Source organism: Hippopotamus amphibius, chromosome 2 (genome assembly GCF_030028045.1).
Source record: "Hippopotamus amphibius kiboko isolate mHipAmp2 chromosome 2, mHipAmp2.hap2, whole genome shotgun sequence".
NCBI classification, from domain to species: domain Eukaryota; kingdom Metazoa; phylum Chordata; class Mammalia; order Artiodactyla; family Hippopotamidae; genus Hippopotamus; species Hippopotamus amphibius.
In genome coordinates, this window is record NC_080187.1 from 89,852,933 (window position 1) to 89,871,791 (window position 18,859).

Here is an 18,859-nt window from a genome sequence, read left to right on the forward strand (position 1 = left end):
GATAGCTTAATTGTGGAAATAACCATTGAACTGAGATCTAAAGGAGTTATGGGTGTTTTCTAAGTGAATAGATAAGAAAGAGCATGGGCTGGAGTGGGCCTTTCAGAGAGTCTAGACTGAAGGAACAGAACTTGCAAAGACCTCATGGCTGAAGGGAGCACTGCAGGTCAGAGAAATGGAAATGATCCTCTGGGGCTGGAGGACAGAGAAACAGGCAGCATCCTGCAGGATGAGATCAGTGATGGGAGGTGGGGTGGACACAGGCCATTCTAAGCCCTGTTGAGAATTTGGAGCACGTCCTAAGGAGTGTTCTACGTTAAAGCAGGGTGCGGTGATGGGATCATATCTGTAGTTTGGAAAGATCACCCGGGCACCTTCAAGTGCTTTGTCCCTTGTGAACTAGGAAAAGGGAAAATATTTTTTGGAGAGGTAAATAAAAAGGAAGGTAGTTTTGTCATCTTTCTTTTAAAGCCAGGGTAAGTATTGTTTTGGAATTTGTCAGCATTCTCAGTGAGCACTTGCCTCACTGTCTTCTATACTCTGTATCCTGCCTGGTACTGGTTTCCGAACTTGACTGTGCATTACGATCCCTTAAGAAATATAAAAGAATATTTTAAAAGATAGAGAATTCTGGGCCCCACCCAAAACCCGCTGGCTCATAATTTCTAGAAGTGAGACTCCTTAGTTTGTATTAAAACAAGTGAAACCCTCCCACATGATTCTAGTGCATATGAGCCAGTACTGGTCCCCAGACAGGTGTTAGTCCAGCTCCCAGCTAGGGGAGTATTCTTTGCCAATTCTGTTCTCACTGACAAGCAGTAAGCATGTGTGTCATGGGTTGGTAATACAAATATCTTTTTATTTTTTAACGTCTCGTTCTTATCGTAGGTAGATGGCACAAACCTTCAGGGTTTTACTAATCAACAGGCAGTGGAGGTGTTGCGACACACAGGACAGACTGTGCACCTGACACTAATGAGGAGAGGAATGAAGCAGGATGCTGAGCTCGCATCACGGGAAGATGTCACGAAAGATGCGGTTTTGTCTACTTTTAATGCCAGTGTAAGCAAAGGTAAGGCCACATGAATCTGGTTTTCAGTTAGACTCTTAATATCATTTTGTATTTTTTCTAATTCTGAAGTTATTTAAAGAGTAACTTTTAGTCTTAACCATTATGAACAAGTAAAAAGGGAATTTAATAAAGTTGAGATTAACTGGAACCAGAGATGCATCCATTAACTATAGAATGGGCTTCTGAAATAAAGTAGATTTCTCTCCTGTTTATTCAGTCACCACTTCTCATTAGGAAACGTGTAGTCATTCTGCCTTTCTGACGTTGCCTTTTGGATGTCATTGCTACATTTTCTCTTTAGGGGGAAACCTGTTCTGCCTAGATTTATGTGTGTGAGCCCCATAATGTTTGTAAATGCTCACCCTTTCCTTGAAGGAATCAGTTTTAATTCAGTGTTTAGGTTTGGCTAGCTCAGTCAGTGGACCATGAGACTCTTATCTCCACATTTAGAAATCGTTTGTAACCTATTTGTATGTGAATCTCTCTGAAAATTACTGAAATCCCCATGTAGTTCCTTCATGCAAGCATTTATTGGCAGAAGTCAGGCTGTTGGTTTGAAAGTGTGTTTCATTTCTCAAACTGTTGACCATTTTGGTATTTATGCAGTGCACTACTGATTTCAGACCAGGAGACAGGGAAGCAAATCACAAGAGAACTTTATTACTTCCTTGTACCATTAACAGAAGAACTTTAAGTACATGTGGTTGTTGAAAAGTTTACCTACCAAAAGCAAACTCCATCTAAGTGTTCAAATAAATAAAGTGGGGTTTGAAAAATTCAAGTGCTTGATTATATTATAGATATAACTACTAAAATCTTATCTTTAAGAAAATTATGAAGAAGATGAAGATTCTTTATCTTTGAGGAGAAACACCAGCATATTACCAATCAAAGAAGAAGGTAAACACCTGGAGCCAGGTTATTATGTTCTTTATTATTTTTTTTAGAGAAATTATTTTTATAAATGTGATTCAGTCTCTATGGATATATTGTAAATTACTAAAGAAACTTTCAGAAAAGATTCTTGAAAATCTTTATAGATTAATTGCTCTAGTAGATTAAAATAGTTTATTTATAGCTGGCAGATTTTCTTGCTGAGTCAGTCTTTTTTTTTTTCTACATTTTTTTAACCAGAACCTTTAGGAATCATTCAGTTACATACGTGGTTTTATTTCATTTTCCTTATTTCTTAAGGTAGAACCAACTTCTCTTTCATTGAACAAGCAATAATAAAGTTATAAAATATTTTTTAAATAAACACAAGAGAATCTTTAAACCATACACTCTTAAGAATGAGATTATCCTTATTTTGGGGGCTTTTTCTTCTAAATTTTTCAAAAGTTCTAAATTTTTTTTTTTTTTTTAGATTTAAAATTCTTTTTTTTTTAAATTTTATTTATTTATTTATTATTTTTTGGGGGGTACACCAAGTTCAATCATCTGTTTTTATACACATATCTCCGTATTCCCTCCCTCCCTTGACTCCCCCCTACCCTCCCTCGACTCCCCCCCACCCTCCTCGCCCCAGTCCTCTAAGGCATCTTCCATCCTCATGTTGAACTCCCTTTGTTATACAGCAACTTCCCACTGGCTGTCTATTTTACAGTTGGTAGTATAAAAGGAGTTATATGAGAAATTATTAAGCCTCTCTGAGGTTTCTCTCACTATATACCTAGAATTCATCAAACTGTTTAAAAAATTTTAATGCAGCATTGTGTTAATGTATAATTATGCCCGGATGTTGCCACCATCTTTTTAGGCTGGGTGTTATGTGCTTCCCTGACCTGTCATATTGCTTTAGGTGTTTAATAAATTAAATCCACTGAACAAAGTACAAGACTGATCTCCCTTATGAGAATTCTGCCCTTCACTAAATAATTATATTGAAGCTTTGTAGTTCTTTAAAATACATTTCTCTTTCATTAAGTTCTTTTCCTACTGAAAATTGTGATTTTCATTAAGTTCTTTTCCTACTGAAAATTGTGATTTGACTTTTTTTATTGTAAAGGGATATTTGTGTTTGCAGTAATATCCCAGGAGTGAGATATATAGGATTCTCAGGTGCTAGTCACATTTTACTATTTTTACAGTAATAGGTGTAGAAATTATTTAGGATAAAGTGAATATGGAGAGGAGTGGGAAAGGATAAAACTGTTTCAAAGCATGAAACTTGAGATAGTAAGGGGGATGGCTGTGGGGGATCATCTTGCAGGCTCAGCCCTCTCTTTTGCTTTGGTGAATGTGCATATGTGTGTAGGAGGCTGTGTGGGAGAGGGTCTAGACTTAGTATCAGGAGTCCCACATTCTTCTTAAAATAAAATAGAGGAAAAATGTCTAAAACATTCTAAGCATCTACTCTAGTGCTGGTCCTCAGACAGGGGATAAGGTATTGTTGCCTCTTCCACAGAAATGTGACTCATTTTGTGAGCCTGGACAAATCATTGACGTCACAGTAACATCAGGAGACTGGACTTCATGGATTTTTAAATATGCCTGAAATCTGGTCTGGGGGCGTTTGGGAAGGGAGGAGAATGAAGGGTGTTTTGACTGTAGGTTCGTTGTATGAATAAATACAAATTTCAGACTGCTGTTAGCAGCAGCTTACAGATTCCCCACTTGCTCCATTCAGGACCCCAGCCTGCTTGAATCACTGCCCACCTGTGTAAACACAACAGAATCAGAGAAGGGGATATGGGAGGAGGTAGGACTCAGCTGACCCTCCTCTTTTTAAGCCTCATCAGGTTGAAAGGTTTCCTGTAATCTGTGTTCATCTCTGCACACTTACCGTCTTTGGACTGAGTATATACATCCTTTTGAAGAGAAAACACTCATTTTGGGGGGCTAGTCTCCAAAATTTTAAAGAAGTATACAGTTTTCTGTTTCCAGTTTGTCAAATAGAAAACAGAAGCATTTTATTCATTTAACACATAACAAACCTGAAAAATAGGCCTGGAGTGAAAGCTCGTTCATTCTACTAACAAGGAAGCAGCTAATGAGAAATCTGAATTTTAGAATACTCTTTAAATGTGAAATTCGAATGCTAAAAATGATACTGAAAATCTAATTTAGGGAGTAGTGCCTTGTAGAAATGTTTTTTTAAACAATAACCTTTATGAGTAAAAACTATGATGACATGGAAATCTTTGAATATTACTTGAAAGTTCTTCTCAACCAGTTTATTTTAGCCGACTGTTTTAATTCGATACTGCTTACGTGATTTGTTTAGTGATTTTCTTTTCTGTTTTTTCATTCACCTTTTTTTGCCAATTAGTATGATTCCAGTTATAGGGTTTTTTTTAGATTGATTGATTGATTGATGGCTGCATTGGGTCTTTTAATTGTGGCACGCGGGATCTTCATTGAGGCATGTGGGATCGTTCATTGTGGAGCACGTGGGCTCTTCGTTGTGGTGCAAGGGCTTCTCTCTAGTTGTGACATGCAGGTTTTTTCTCTTCTCTAGTTGTGGCACATGTTCCAGGGCACATGGGCTCTCTAGCTGTGGTGTGTGGGTTCCAGAGCACATGGGCTCTGTAGTTTGTGGCATGCAGGCCCTCTCGTTGAGGCACATGAGCTCAGTAGTTGTGGCGCATGGCTTTTGTTGCCCCTCCGCATGTGGGATCTTAGTTTCCTGACCAGGGATGGAACCCCCATCCCCTGCATTAGAAAGTGTATTCTTTACCACTGGACCACCAGGGAAGTCCCTGTAGGGTTTTAATTTAATGTACATTTTCCATTTATTTCTTATTTTTTAGTTTATAATTTCTCATGGTACATGGAGGTACCTGTATTATTTGTTAATTTCTTTTGTTTGTTTGTTTTTGCCAAGTCATAGCCTGGTCCCTTCTCTACTCTGTAGAACCAAATAAAAATGAAAGAGATACACTAACATAGAAGGCAGTATGACTTTTTAATATAGAGTCACCAGAGGACCACCAAGTGAATCCTGGAGCTACTCGGAGTCCTCGATCTTTTAAATAAAAGTTAGATAATATATGGATACTTTAATGGAAATATAGTTAAGACCTAAAAGATATCTCTTAGAATAGTTTTGGAATATGCAGATGATAGGGTGGTTCTAAACTGAATTATTAAAATGTGTAGAGAAATAAGAGTAACTCACGTATTGGGTCTAGAGTCCGACTTGGTATGACAGACAGGTCTGATCGCAGTGTCCCTGGTACAGAATGTTAAGATATGAAGATTTTTGTAGTATGTAACTAATTGTGTCGACTCTTTCAGGGTATCCGTTACTGTCAGCTGAGAAAGAAGAAATAGAAGATGCTCAACAGCAGGAAGCTGCCTTGCTGACCAAGTGGCAAAGGATCATGGGGATTAATTATGAAATAGTGGTAGGTTAGCTTCCCTTCCCTAACTTGTGGCCTGTGTTTGAGCAGGAAGTTCCTGTCAGTAATAAAGATGACCATCATAAAGATTCCTAGAGAAGCAGCAGATGCCCAGGGCTTTCTTCAAAGACCTAAATGTGCTGATTCAGGTATTTTAAAAAATTCAAGTTGCAGAAAGTTGGATAGTAACCAAGGAGCTGAAGTAAATGAGATGGATGTTTTAGAACTTATAATTCATCAGTATTTCTGATAGTAGTGTATATTATGTAGATCTTAGGAAAGGTTTTTCTGATTCTTATTCCTGGGGTTTATGGAAAGAATCAGGATAGAATGATGGAATGTACTTGAAAATAAAACAAAAATCATCATGACCTATGTACAGAATTGTAAAAGGGACTTTTTCCTGGTTCTTCCTTATCACTCTTATGCTTTTACTCTCCTTGAGGGTTTTTATTCTGCATGCTTTTTTCATTTCACTTATGCCATAGTGAACATTTTATAGTTTATTAATGGTTTGCATACGCAGGGTGGCAATTGTGATGTGCTATTTTAAAAAGAGGTTTAACAAAGTAGACAGACATTATGAATCTGTAGGTATATAGCAGCAAATTTCAGGAATTTCAAAAGGAACAATAAAATACTAGGTTAGGTAAAATTTTTCATATTGCTTGTAATATTCAAATAACTCTAGACTAGAAGAGAGAAAACACAACAGATAATGACTTAATATAAATAAGTTATGGAGTACTTTGTGCCAAGCAGTATTCTTAGTGTTTCTTTTAATCCTTGTTACAAAGTTGTTTTTTTTTAAACACCCAAGATGGTTAACAGTCAAAAAAGATTTGAATAAGTACAGCTGCTATTACCATTTTAAATTGAGTCAGGGAAAAATACAAGGTCCAGCTTAACGGTAGTTAGTTTAACATGAAAAGAAAGTTGAGGAATTCCTTCTGTGGGGTGGGGTTAACGTGGCTGGCACGAGTAGCTGAGGCTGCAGTCCTTCAGGTGGTAATTGGACAGTGAAGAATACCCTTTCTCCAGCCATTTCCTCATGGGGCTCAACCTGAGACTGTGGACCTTAACTGCCCTTTGTGCATGTGCTCTCTTGGTGGCACTTCCAGTAATCTGTTAAGGGTGGGATTGTACTACAAGTAAGAAAGCACTAAGGTATTTACGGGTCTTCATCAAACGACAGGTAAATACAACATAGATCTGGATTTCAAATTATTTTCTATGTCGTTATACAGCATAAATGAAGTTATAGGAGTGGGGTAGTAGAGAGAAGGATTGATGGATATTATAAGTGGGGACCTGGAGGGCTGCTTGGAGGAAGTGATACCAAAATTGGATTTTAAGGAGTAGAGGGATTTCATCCAGCATTAGATTGCAAAGTCAGATAATGCAGCATCTAGGATTAACTCTGTGCTTGTTATCATTAAGCTTTGAAAAAGATCTTCTGTAATTAAACAGTACTTTTCGCAGTCCCTCTATCCCTCAGTTTCCTTAACTATCAAATAAAGGGGGTAAAGCAGATCATCTTTAGTATACTTTCTGGTTTTAATATTATAATGATTGGATTCTTTGTGAAAATGGTGACTTCTTAAAGTTCTTCATTATTTAGTGTAATAGTAGGAAATAAAAAGTTTATTCTCCTGCTTTAAGCTTTGATTCACTTTTAAAGACAAGTGTTGTCCCCTTGATACAGGGTATGGTCCAGAGCCTGGGCTCTAGGTTCAGACTGCTGAGGGTCAAAGCACTTTTGTAGCTGTGTGACTCTATTGAAGGTAACCTCTCAGAACCTCATTTTCTTAATTTGGGAAGCAAGGATAGACATTGTACCTATTTATGAGAAGTAAGTGAGGGAATCTGTGTAATGGGTTTAGCCCAGTCCTGGCACATGGGACGGGCTAAGGGTGTCTCTTTATTGTAGTTTCTTTGAGCTGAGGCTTTTGGTTTTATCTGTGTTCGCTCTGACCACCCTCCATCTGTTACCAGCACCTGCAGGCACTGCAGAGTGTCTTGGGTATTTGCGCCTGCTTACTTCCTTTTGGTTTGTGTTGGTTCAAGAAGCTGATAGACATCAATACTCTTTCCAAGGCAAAGCTCTAAAGGTTTGCAGCTTTACAATAGGGTTTGTGAAACTTTTGTGAGAAACTTGACCTTTTAGGGAGTGAACATAAAATACATACAGGAGAAGACAAAAATAAATGAAAGAATACTAAAACTTGTGATGATTTTTCTCATTCAGGTGGCCCATGTGAGCAAGTTCAGTGAGAACAGTGGGTTGGGGATAAGTCTGGAAGCAACAGTGGGCCATCATTTTATCCGATCTGTTCTACCGGAAGGTCCCGTTGGACACAGTGGGAAGCTGTTCAGTGGAGATGAGCTATTGGAAGTAAGCAGCTATTTCCTTTTCCCCTCTGTAAATAAGATTTTGAAAAGGCTGTGGGAGGCTTAATGTGGTGAATAAGTAAGTTCTTATTTTAAGGTACTTGAGAAAGAAAACTCCACCCAGAGCAGAAATTTCAAATATGTATGTACATGGATCTTCAGACCTAATTCCATGTGTGGTTTTTGTTTACTTGTTTGTTTGTTTTAGGGCCAGAGAACTATAAAAACTTTCTTTAAAAATTTTTAAACATTCACTTTTTAGAATAGGTAATATATTAATATATTTCAAAATCACAGAGACAAATGCATACTCCAGTGAGAAGTCTCTTTTCTGTCCCAGTCCACTCAGTTTTCATCACCCTTCATTAGGTGTAACTTCTGTTGTCATTGGTTCTGTGCAGCCTTCCAGATAATTTTCATGAGTAAATAAGAAAATTTGAATATATTCGTTTCTCCCACTTTTAAAAACATACTAGTGTATTATACATGCCATTTTCTATCTTGATTTTCTTCATTTAGTAATGGTATAACGTATTTAAAAAAAACTTCTTTTCCCTTTATCCTTTAGGAATGATTTTATTAACTCTCCCTTTCCAAACTATTACACTGGCATATGAAACATGGGTGAAAGCTAGTGATTTTCCTGTGAGTACTTTAGAAGTCCAATTCCAACACGATTGCAGTGCTGTGTGTAGACTGTTTTCGGTAATACCACCACAGGTCCAGCTGCAGTTCTCGGCACAGCAGAGCCTTGGTCATCCCCCGAGCACAGTTTTATACTTATGTAATAAAATCATTGTTTTGAAAGTAGTAGTCATGTTAGGAAATGTTCTTTCTTGGCCAACTTTTCTTTTTGCGCAGGTGAACAGCATAACTCTACTTGGGGAGAATCACCAGGATGTGGTGACTATTTTAAAAGAACTGCCTATAGAGGTGACAATGGTGTGCTGTCGTCGGACAGTGCCACCCACCACCCGGTCAGAGTTGGAGAGCCTGGACTTATGTGACATTGAACTAATAGAAAAGGTATCAGATTTGCAGATATAGGAGACTAGTCTGTGTAATGAAAAGGCTAAATAGCGTTTAAAAATTTGTACGCCTTTTTTCTCTTACTTGGTATTTGATTTCCTCGCAAATCCTGTGGCTTGTGGGATAGACCTGGGAGTCAGACGAACCTGGGTTTGAATCAGGCTTGGCACTTACTAGCTCTGTGACCTTAGGCAAGTCACGTCATCTTTCTGAATCTTACTTTCCACCTCTGTAAAATGGGAGTCCTGATGCTTGTCTTGGAGGGTTGCTCTGTGGGTTAAATATGATATATAATGATATTTGGTATTATTGCACAATATGTGCTTGTGTAATTTATTCACAATATTCCTATGAAGCATTCGTATTGTCCCCCTTAACAGAAATTGAAATACAGCAGTAGTGAGTATATAGTACATATGTGGTAAAAGATACTTTTCTGTAACCTCCCCAGCTCAGCACTTGTCACAGGGTGATAAGAATAGGGGAGAATAAGAAACATAATTCCAAATTGTGTAGAAATCAGCCTAGCACCATATGTATCCAAATACATTTTATGTGATATAAATGGGATTATTATAATAAAGCGGGCAGACAGATTCGCATCCACGGTCCTACTGTGCAAAAATTGATAAAAAAGCAAAGGTAGTATTTCAGCTAACATTTCACCATCAGAAACACACTTTTCCTGTGTGATGTGAAACCTAGATTCACTTCAGTATATTTTTACTAAAAGAAGCTAATGTTTTGAGCCCCTATTTCTGTGCTAAGTGCTTTTTAAATGTTCCCTCACTTAATTCTCAAAAATTCTATGAGATGGGTAACTATGAAGCCCAGGTTAAGAACATCACTCAAGGTAACACAGATAAAAAATCATAGAGACAAGTCTTCAAGCACAGGCTAGTCTGACTTCAGATCTCGTCTTGCCACTGTGCATGTTAATTTATTAATGAAATAATCACGTGCACAGGTCATAGGATTTTAGAGCCCTTGTTTGCCTAGAGTATGGAACTTTTACATACAGCCATCTCCTCTTGAATTGTTCTTATTTATCATAAGAATTCTTTTTCTTTAATATCAAAATAGCTATACATTTTTTTTTCTAAGGAGAGACATGATTCAGACACTGATGAGAAAGGTGAAAATTGCCCACAATCGTGCTTCTGAGATGTAATCACTATGTATTTTTATAGGAGTTCTTTGAATCATACATTTTAAATACCTATTACAAGTTAGGTATTTCTAACTTGCTAACTTAATTCATAAAGGTTTCATGATGAGCTGTTGCTACTCCTGTGGGAGTGTTTTATTCTGGGCAGATGCTGGGAATCTCCCTTTTCCTTGTCGTGTTGGTATGTGCATCTGCGCATCTAGTGCGTCTGAAATAAGAGCTGTCTGGTCTGTTTATCCAGCCTCATGTAGATCTAGGTGAGTTCATCGGGTCCTCGGAAACAGAGGATCCTGTGCTGGCGATGACTGATGTGGGTCAGGATGCAGAGGAGGTTCAAGGACCTTTGGCCATGTGGGAAGCTGACGTTCAGAACATAGAGCTGGAGAAAGGGAGCAAAGGACTTGGTTTTAGCATTTTAGATTATCAGGTAAATATATCCTACTTTTAACAATTATTTTTAAAAAGGATGACAGATATTAAACATGTATTGTTAAAGCAGAGAAAACACAGGTAATACTTTAGAGTCATCGAAGATGTATTCTTGTTTCTAGTAAGTCTTTCAGAATAATAATTTATATGATTAATTGATTATCATACAACATTTCTTTTGACATTGAATTCTTTGAGCGCTTTTATATTTCAGCTCTTGGAAATTTGAAGAATATGCAGAATACTTTTTATGAATGTCATAGAAATATAGTTTTTTTGTTCCTTTGGGGGATATGCCTAAATTATTTTTATTTCCTTGCTCTTAATGGATTGTTCATTTTTGAGTGGTAAAACAGAAGGTATTAAATACTTATTTCTTTTGTCTGAAGTGAATGGTAGACTTAGAATTGGATATATTATAAATTCTAACATTCTTATTGTTTGACTGAACTAAGGAATAATCTTAAATTGGTCAGGTGTAGCCTGCATCCTCAAGTTGTGTTCTGTGCTGAGTAACTGAGGGTGTGCTAACGCTGGTATGTTGAAGCCCAGCTGCTGTTCCTCATTAATTAATACTGAGCTGGAAAGCCATCTCAGATGACTCCAGGGAGTTGTGTTCTTTCTAGGGCCTGGTTCTGGGGTCTTGTTCTAATATTAAGGTTTCTTTGTATCTGAAAACATTGCATCACCAAAAAATGATATGGCCTCCTTCTGTATTTCTTCATTCCAAAAACAGGCCCTTCCCTCAGTACACTCACATCTACTGGTGTTCCACAATAGTAACATCCTATCAATAAATGCTGCTGTTAATAATTCATGGATCTCAGATGATAGTTATAAAATTGGACAATTCATCAAAAATTAAAGTTATAATTAAAAGTTACCTGTATAATTTAAGAGGTCTATTTGGGAACCGTGGAAAGTGAGGGTACCATTATTTCGGGTGGACTCTTCCTAAACTATGTAAAATGGAGATAAGCCTTTACCCAGATAATTCATTAGGAGTGTTGTATGAAATTTTTAAGACGTTTGGAATAATAACCTTTCCATTACAATGCAGAATGTACAACCTGTAACAGTGTATTTAAGTGTAGGAAGGATTTACCTCTTTCCTTCTGCGTTTTGTCAGGACCCAATTGATCCAGCAAGCACTGTGATCGTAATTCGTTCCTTGGTGCCTGGTGGTGTTGCTGAAAAGGATGGACGACTTCTCCCTGGAGATCGACTCATGTTTGTCAATGATGTGAATTTGGAAAACAGCAGTCTTGAAGAAGCTGTCCAGGCACTGAAGGGCACACCATCAGGGACTGTGAGAATAGGAGTGGCCAAGCCTTTACCCGTAAGAATTCAGATTGTATTGATTTCTATTTATTTGCAAACAAAATTGTCTTTCAGGCTTTTAGCTTCAGGTGTTCACATGATTGAATCATGACTTTTGGTGCTTTTCATCAACACGGTTATTGGCTCCACCGTGTAAAGATTTAATTTTGGGCAATATTTTTTAAAACGATAAAGAAAACAGCCAAGAAGTTTAGAAATACATTTAAAATTTCACTTTCTGTGGTTCACTTTTGACCATTTTTACAAAAAAAAATAGGGTCATGATCAATATAGAATCAAATGTTTTCAAAGAAATAGGCTTTAAAGTATCTATACCAGTATAGTGGCATATTAGAGAAATTCATAGCATTAACAACTAACAGTGGATTTTTTAATTATAGTGGAAGAAGGGAGAATCCTTGTCACAGTGGGTTAAGTTCCTGTATTCTATTCACTTCAAAATATTTGCTGTCTAATTACTGCAGAGCCAGAAATTGAACTTTCTAATGTGGGTTCATCAGCTTGTAGCTCTCCTCCTGGGAGGTTATAGCCTTCATGTTATTAACTACTGCAGTATGAAAAGAACTAATAAATTCATGCTACGTAATTCCAATATGCTTATTATAGTGATTGCAGCATAGTACTTATCCCTGAATTGCAATGGAATATTAGAGACAGTCTCAATATTTGTGGATTTTTTTCAGTGTGTAAATATATTTTAAGTGAAAAGGCAAATATGCCTTCTCTTAAGAAAATGCAAACACATAGATATATTTTCATAAACGTCAAATAAAAGTTTGCTGACTTTGTCAAAGAATTTGTTCAAATTTTAAGCTTGTTAATATGTTTTAAATGTTGATTAGCTTTTTCGTGCTCTGCTTTTTATTCCGCAATGAATTTTGGTAACCTACGAAAGTATATTTATGAAAACAGAAAGGGAGAAGAGAGGAAGGGAAGAGGCAAAGTATGTTAAGCAAACCTCAAATCAAACCAGGATTGTAGAAATCAGAGCAAGAGATCAGTGAAAAGGAGAGTGTAGGAATGAAGATAGGTCGTTATGGGACTTTACGTGTTTATTAAGGTTGACCATACATTTGGTTCTGGTCCTTCTGTTACACAAAGAAAATGGCAAACGTGATTCAATATACGTTTTTTACTGCCCTTACGGTAAATCCATGCCACTTACTCACAGCAGTCTTTTTTTTTCCTAGTTAGTTGTAAAATCCGTTTCTTTCATAAGAGTATTTAATATTTCAAATTGAACATGCGTTGCAATATATGATAAATATCTCTTTTACATAAAGTGAGTTTTACTAAACATTAAACTCATATGTGTGGGAAAAGAGGATAAACATTTTTTCTCTAAAATACTTTTGCATGTATTGGTGACACAGAGTGATGTAGGCAGGGCAGTCTAAATATTTTAGCCTTTTTATCCGAGATTATAATAAGAATTCTAGGATTTCGGCCACTGTGATCATGGTTCTTATTTGATGTCTCAGGAGTAAAATTTAACCATATTGTGCATGTATAGAGTTGGTGGTGGTAGTTGTATTTTAAGCCATGCTAAATTAAGAGACTTCGTTGTAGGGTTCACTAACATTCCTTGTCAAGGAAATTACGTTCTTTAAAATAATATTCTAGTAAGGGACGACAGAGAGAAATTGATCCTTCTTTTTAAAGTTTTATTTTTCTGCAAATTCTTTTATGTCTTAACACCTAAAAGTTTCCTTATTTCTGTATTAAGAAGTCATTGTTTAATTCAGATGTTTGGCAGGTAAAAATGACCAGAAGATTATTATAATATAAAAAATTATTGATTTTGATAATCTTTTATAAGAAGGATGAAGGAATTCATAGAAAGGGATTCTCGTCTAACAGATGATGGTATAGGAATAAGGATCTTCATTGTGTCTTAAAATATAAAACTGTTAAATATCAATATTTATCATAATTCGTGCTCATCATTTATGTTAGTCGTATGTTTATTATGACTTTATAGTTTGAAAACATTATTTGAAAACTTTCCCATTTTTCCTATCTTCCCCTTACTTTTTTTCTCCCCCTCCGTCTTCCCCTTCCCTCCCTCTTTCCTGTTCGCTCTCTTTTTCATGAACTCATCTTCAAACACTGGGCTTCATTCTTCCTGCAGCTTTCACCAGAAGAGGGTTATGTTTCTGCTAAGGAGGATTCCTTTCTCTACCCGCTGCATTCCTGCGAGGAGATAGGACTGGCTGACAAAGCCCTCTTCAGGGCTGACTTGGCTCTGGTTAGTGTCCATGGCTTATCAAGCTTTCTTTTAAAATCTTATGTCTTATTTTTGCTTTTCAAAATATCCTAAAGTCTTACTATATTCTTTGTTCATTATGTTCTGGAAAACTAAACATTTTCTTTTCAACTCCAGTAGTTCTCATAGTTCGAAATGGGAAGAAAAACAAACCATTATATATGTGAAAACTGTTAGATCTGTGGGGGAAAATTCAGTTAGCAATGCATTATGTCAACATGTAGAATTAACCTTTACATCATGCCAGAAGTTGTTGGAGCCCTTGTTTGCTCTAATTTCATACTTGGGCATCTCTAGGCATTCTTGAACTGTTTTCACTATTCAGTCATATATCAATTGTTTTGGCTTCCTTTTAATGGGGTAATGGGTATATTATTTCATTAGACATTAATAATGTGAAAATCACATAAATTGGTTCAGTTATTGATTAAGAGCACAAAAGCTGCCAAAAGCAGCAAAATTCATGTTTTCTGTGAATACATGTTTGTTAACATTACTGATTTACCAGAAACTTTTAAATTAAAATTTTGTTTTTACCTGATCTGTATAAAATTATTCATTGTAATAAATATATTTAGGGAAACACTGGAAGCCACTTTGTTGGGTAAATACATGATTCTTGATCCTAAGAACCTTATTGTCTGGTAGAGGAGGCAATGCTATGTTAGTAGTTAAAGTGTAAAACTAAATACCAGATATAAATATACATGTGACATTTATACAATATAAGTGTAAGTCCTAGGAATAATAATCCTATTCCTAGTCCTTACACCATTGAAGCCAGGTTCCTGACCTAAATTTTTTAGGTGGAGAAACATTGCCCAGGGTAACTAGAAAGAAATATTTTAAATACTTGTTTTTGTGGTGTTGGACCAGTGAGAGGTTTAAAACCTGTGAAATTCTCCATTAGGCATTTATAACCAATTGTGCACATCATGCTTTATACCGGAGTATGAATTATTTCTTTGATTCTGGTAATCCTAGTGTTGAGGGAGATAGTTCTTGTTAGTATTTTTCAGTTGTCAGCTCCTGAAGTAGCTCTTTGGAAAGTTTTGGTGTATGTTGTAATGAGTGCAATAATTTCACATCGTAGTGCTTAGCATTCCAGGTAACATTTGAGCATTTGGCTCTATTCCCCATGGGCATTATTACCACTTCAAAACTAAGGAGTTTAGAATGGTATGAACTACATAAAGTGCTAGGGTAGAAAGGTACTCAGCCATAGTAAATTATTTTTAAAATGTTACAGGACACAGATATATCATTATCTTTAGAAGTGCCAAGCAACAGTTTTCTCTGTACATTTTACATGATGTATTTGAATCTTCTTAAATAAATACCAGTGAAAAAGAGAATTAGACCCACCTTTAAGTGAGTGTAGCATCTTATAATGGTATAGCTCTGTAATCTTGTATTGGTCACTCAGTCTTTCTGGGTCCTAGTGTTTTAATCTGTAAAATAATTAGTTGAATTGATTATTAGGCTCTTTCTTAAGATTCTAGGTCATCAACAGTAAGCATACATATTGTTAGGTACTCTTAAAAATGTATTACAATCCATGACACTAGGCTTAGTTACTACTGTCTGGATAGCAAAAGTTAAAGATTTACTATTTAGATTATTGTACGTAATGTACATTTGTAAAGGGTAGACCTCCACATAGTGATTCACTAGTAACTTTGAACGTGTATTTAAAATATATTGTTAGAGAGAGGGTCACTTTAAAATGGCCAGCCTCTATTCTTACCAGGTTTTTGCAAGAACGTGACCTGGTATAATGTTATAATGCTTCTCCTGGCTAAACATATAAGTTGAAATCACAAAGAAATAGAACATATGGGTTTTGGCCATCAAGACAAAATACTGATAATATCAGAGAAAAGTAGTATTTATGTCATTTCTGTATATTCTAAGGTGTAACTGTGAGTGAATTAGAAGAAGAGCTACAAGCTCATTGTGACTTAGTTGTTTCACCTGGTTCTGCCACAGAAAACGGTAATAAAAATTTTTTTTATAAGATGTTGTGAAATTCTCTAGCTCACTCGTTCTGAGTTTCCAGCGGTAGATGTTTATGACATGCAGCTTCACTAGGTCCCTTGTTTGTTAATGTAATTTCAGCATGAAATCACAGGTATTACTTTTGATTTCCAGTGATCACCATCAAATTCTGGACCTGTAACTTGGATGGTTTTAACATCTAGTTAAAGGATAATTTAAACAAAATATATTGTTTTGTGAGCTTTACAAATAGATAATTGCTTAGCTGCCTTGTTGAATAATAATTTATTTTAGTTGAATAGGGAAAGTGATGATCTCATTCATTTTATTATAAAACTCTAAGAGTTGGTTGGGCAGCTGCTTCTTTAAAAAAATGTGAACTGGAAAAAAAGTATTGTTTTAATTTATGAAATATATATACTTAGAATTGCTCTAAGCCCCCGTTCATTTTACCCTTTGCCATTTTATTGATGGAATAAAGTAACCTTCTGTGGTAGCACCGATTTGTCCTTGTTCTATTGCACAACATTTCTGATGTGTTGAAGAGGGTGAAGAGGTTATGTAGAAAATAGAATAAACAAAAGAATGAAAGCAGTATGCCTTTTAGTCTCAAGTGGAGACTTCGTTATGTATGTATCAGAACAGAATTCCCAGCTGAGATTACTGTTTTTATTCCTAGGTGGACACAAATGATGCTGACTTAGCAGGTGAATCTGCCTTTGAGTCTCAGTACTCTCCTGATAATGACAGTATCTACTCCACTCAAGCATCTGTTTTATCTCTTCATGGCAGTGCTTGTAGCGACAACCTGAATTATGGTCCCTCCCTTCCATCTTCTCCTCCCAAGGTACAAAGGAAATGCCATTTTATTTATGGGAGAACTTTGTGCGTAATTCCCCAGAGGTCATTGTTAACGGGGTGTTGTGTGAGGCGAACATGATAACCACTACACTACGGAAACGGCCTAACGGGGTGTTGTGGGAGTGGTGAGTTAGAGACATTATGTTTCTCCAGTCATGGATTCATTATCAGATTAAAGTGCAGTTTCATTTAGATAGTGTTAATTGGGTATCTTTTAGACTCCAAGGGACCATTTAAATCTGGGTTCTGTGATACAGCGTGATAGACACAGGGTTCAAAACTTTGACTAGAATTTGCATATTAGACAGAAAAATTTTAATGAAATGTGTTTCTCACATTGTGTTTTTGGCTGTGTCTACTTCGGAAAAATTACAAGAGTAACTTTATTTTCTTAATGGTTTTAAAACTGCCTTTCATGGAAAGTTAGGTAGTAAAATATTCTTTACATTAATTTAATATTTATTAGCTAAGTTAAACTTAATGCTTTCATATGTTTTTATATAAAATAATGTCAAAGAATATTTTACATAAAAACTGCAGTAAATGACAAATATTGAATGTTTTTTTAAAATTTTATTTCTTTTAAATTTTTTTAATTTATTTTTTTATCTTTTGGCTGTGTTGGGTCTTCATTGCTGTCTGTGGGCTTTCTCTAGTTACGGTAAGCAAGGGCTGCTCTTCGTTGTGGTGCGTGGGCTTCTCATTGCAGTGGCTTCTCTTGTTGGGGAGCACAGCCTCTAGGTGCATGGGGTTCAGTAGTTGTAGCATGTGGGGTCAGTAGTTGTGGCTTGCAGGCTCTAGAGCACAGGCTCAGTAGTTGTGGGGCACGGGATTAGTTGCTCCGTGGCATGTAGGATCTTCCTGGACCAGAGATCAAACCTGTGACCCCTGCATTGGCAGGTGGATTCTTAACCACTGCACCACCAGGGAAGTCCCAAAGTATTAAATATGTTTAAGTCACTGGAGGCAAATGAGGAATTCAGCTACTAGTTGACATGTCTGTGCCATCTACATTTTAGAAATAGATTATTGGTATACATGCTCCACCCAACTCTATTCATTTTCTTGGTGACCCACTCTATAATGTTTAATAAGTAATGTTTTAAAACTTATCCAGTCTTTTGGGTGTGAAATGATATCTTACTGTTTGAATTTGGAGTTCTTATTACTGGTGAGGTTGAACAGGTTTTCCTGCATTAACTATCTGGTTTTCACTTCCACCAATGGCTTCTTCATATCTTTTGGCCATTTTTGTATGGAGTTTCATGACTTTCTATAGATTTGTTGGAGTTGTTTATATTTTCTAGAAATTGATATGTAGAGCAATTCAGTGTTTATGAGTATGTGTGTGAGTGTGTATATTTTAAAAATCTGAAAATGTGTGGGAATGATTCCTTTCAACTTCAGTAAAGAAGTTATTCTTGGAGAAAAAAGAAAGCATAGGAAGTTAGCTGTATCTGTAATACATTATATCCTTTTAAGAAAAAGAGAGATTGAAAAAAATATGCCAAAATATTAATGTCTTAAATCTGGGCAAAAGTTCATATATGGGTATATTTTCCTTATTTTTCTGTGTTGGAAATGTACCATAAATACACATAAAAATTAAGATAAATGACTGCATAATACTTCTTTCTTATATATATGAAATACATATTTTCCACATAAATTCAGTGGGAAGGGAATCTGTATTTATGAATAAGTTGGAAAGTAGAATTTCCATAGGCCTTGGACAGTTTTCCTCATTTTATGATTAACAAGTAATTTTTTTGCCAGAACATTTTCAAAGCATTTTCTTTTATATTCAGGGTGCACCTGTTATCCTTGCAAATGATGCTGGGTAATCTCCTTGAATTGGTTTGCAAGGTATAATCTTGAATGGAGCAGCTGCTCCTCTCTCACCACACCTGAGACCCTCTATCTGACTGAGTCCTGTCTGGAACATACTCCATCTTTACTGG

At 36.2% G+C, this 18,859-nt stretch overlaps 1 protein-coding gene across 5 annotated transcripts in view; it reads left to right on the top strand.

Annotated features, from left to right (window-relative positions):
* MPDZ (multiple PDZ domain crumbs cell polarity complex component) overlaps positions 1-18,859 on the top strand; it is a 154,515-nt gene that overhangs the window by 68,666 nt on the left and 66,990 nt on the right. For 3 of the 5 annotated variants that reach the window (XM_057721661.1, XM_057721663.1, XM_057721665.1), the window contains exons 11-19: positions 889-1,072; positions 1,901-1,972; positions 5,312-5,421; positions 7,664-7,810; positions 8,668-8,832; positions 10,245-10,430; positions 11,562-11,771; positions 13,905-14,021; positions 16,717-16,884. In XM_057721661.1, the coding sequence (XP_057577644.1) occupies positions 889-1,072; positions 1,901-1,972; positions 5,312-5,421; positions 7,664-7,810; positions 8,668-8,832; positions 10,245-10,430; positions 11,562-11,771; positions 13,905-14,021; positions 16,717-16,884 (1,359 nt within the window). Of the gene's footprint in view, positions 1-888; positions 1,073-1,900; positions 1,991-5,311; positions 5,422-7,663; positions 7,811-8,667; positions 8,833-10,244; positions 10,431-11,561; positions 11,772-13,904; positions 14,022-16,716; positions 16,885-18,859 lie in introns of all 5 variants that reach the window. The other 2 variants (XM_057721662.1, XM_057721664.1) reach the window with 1 other exon arrangement.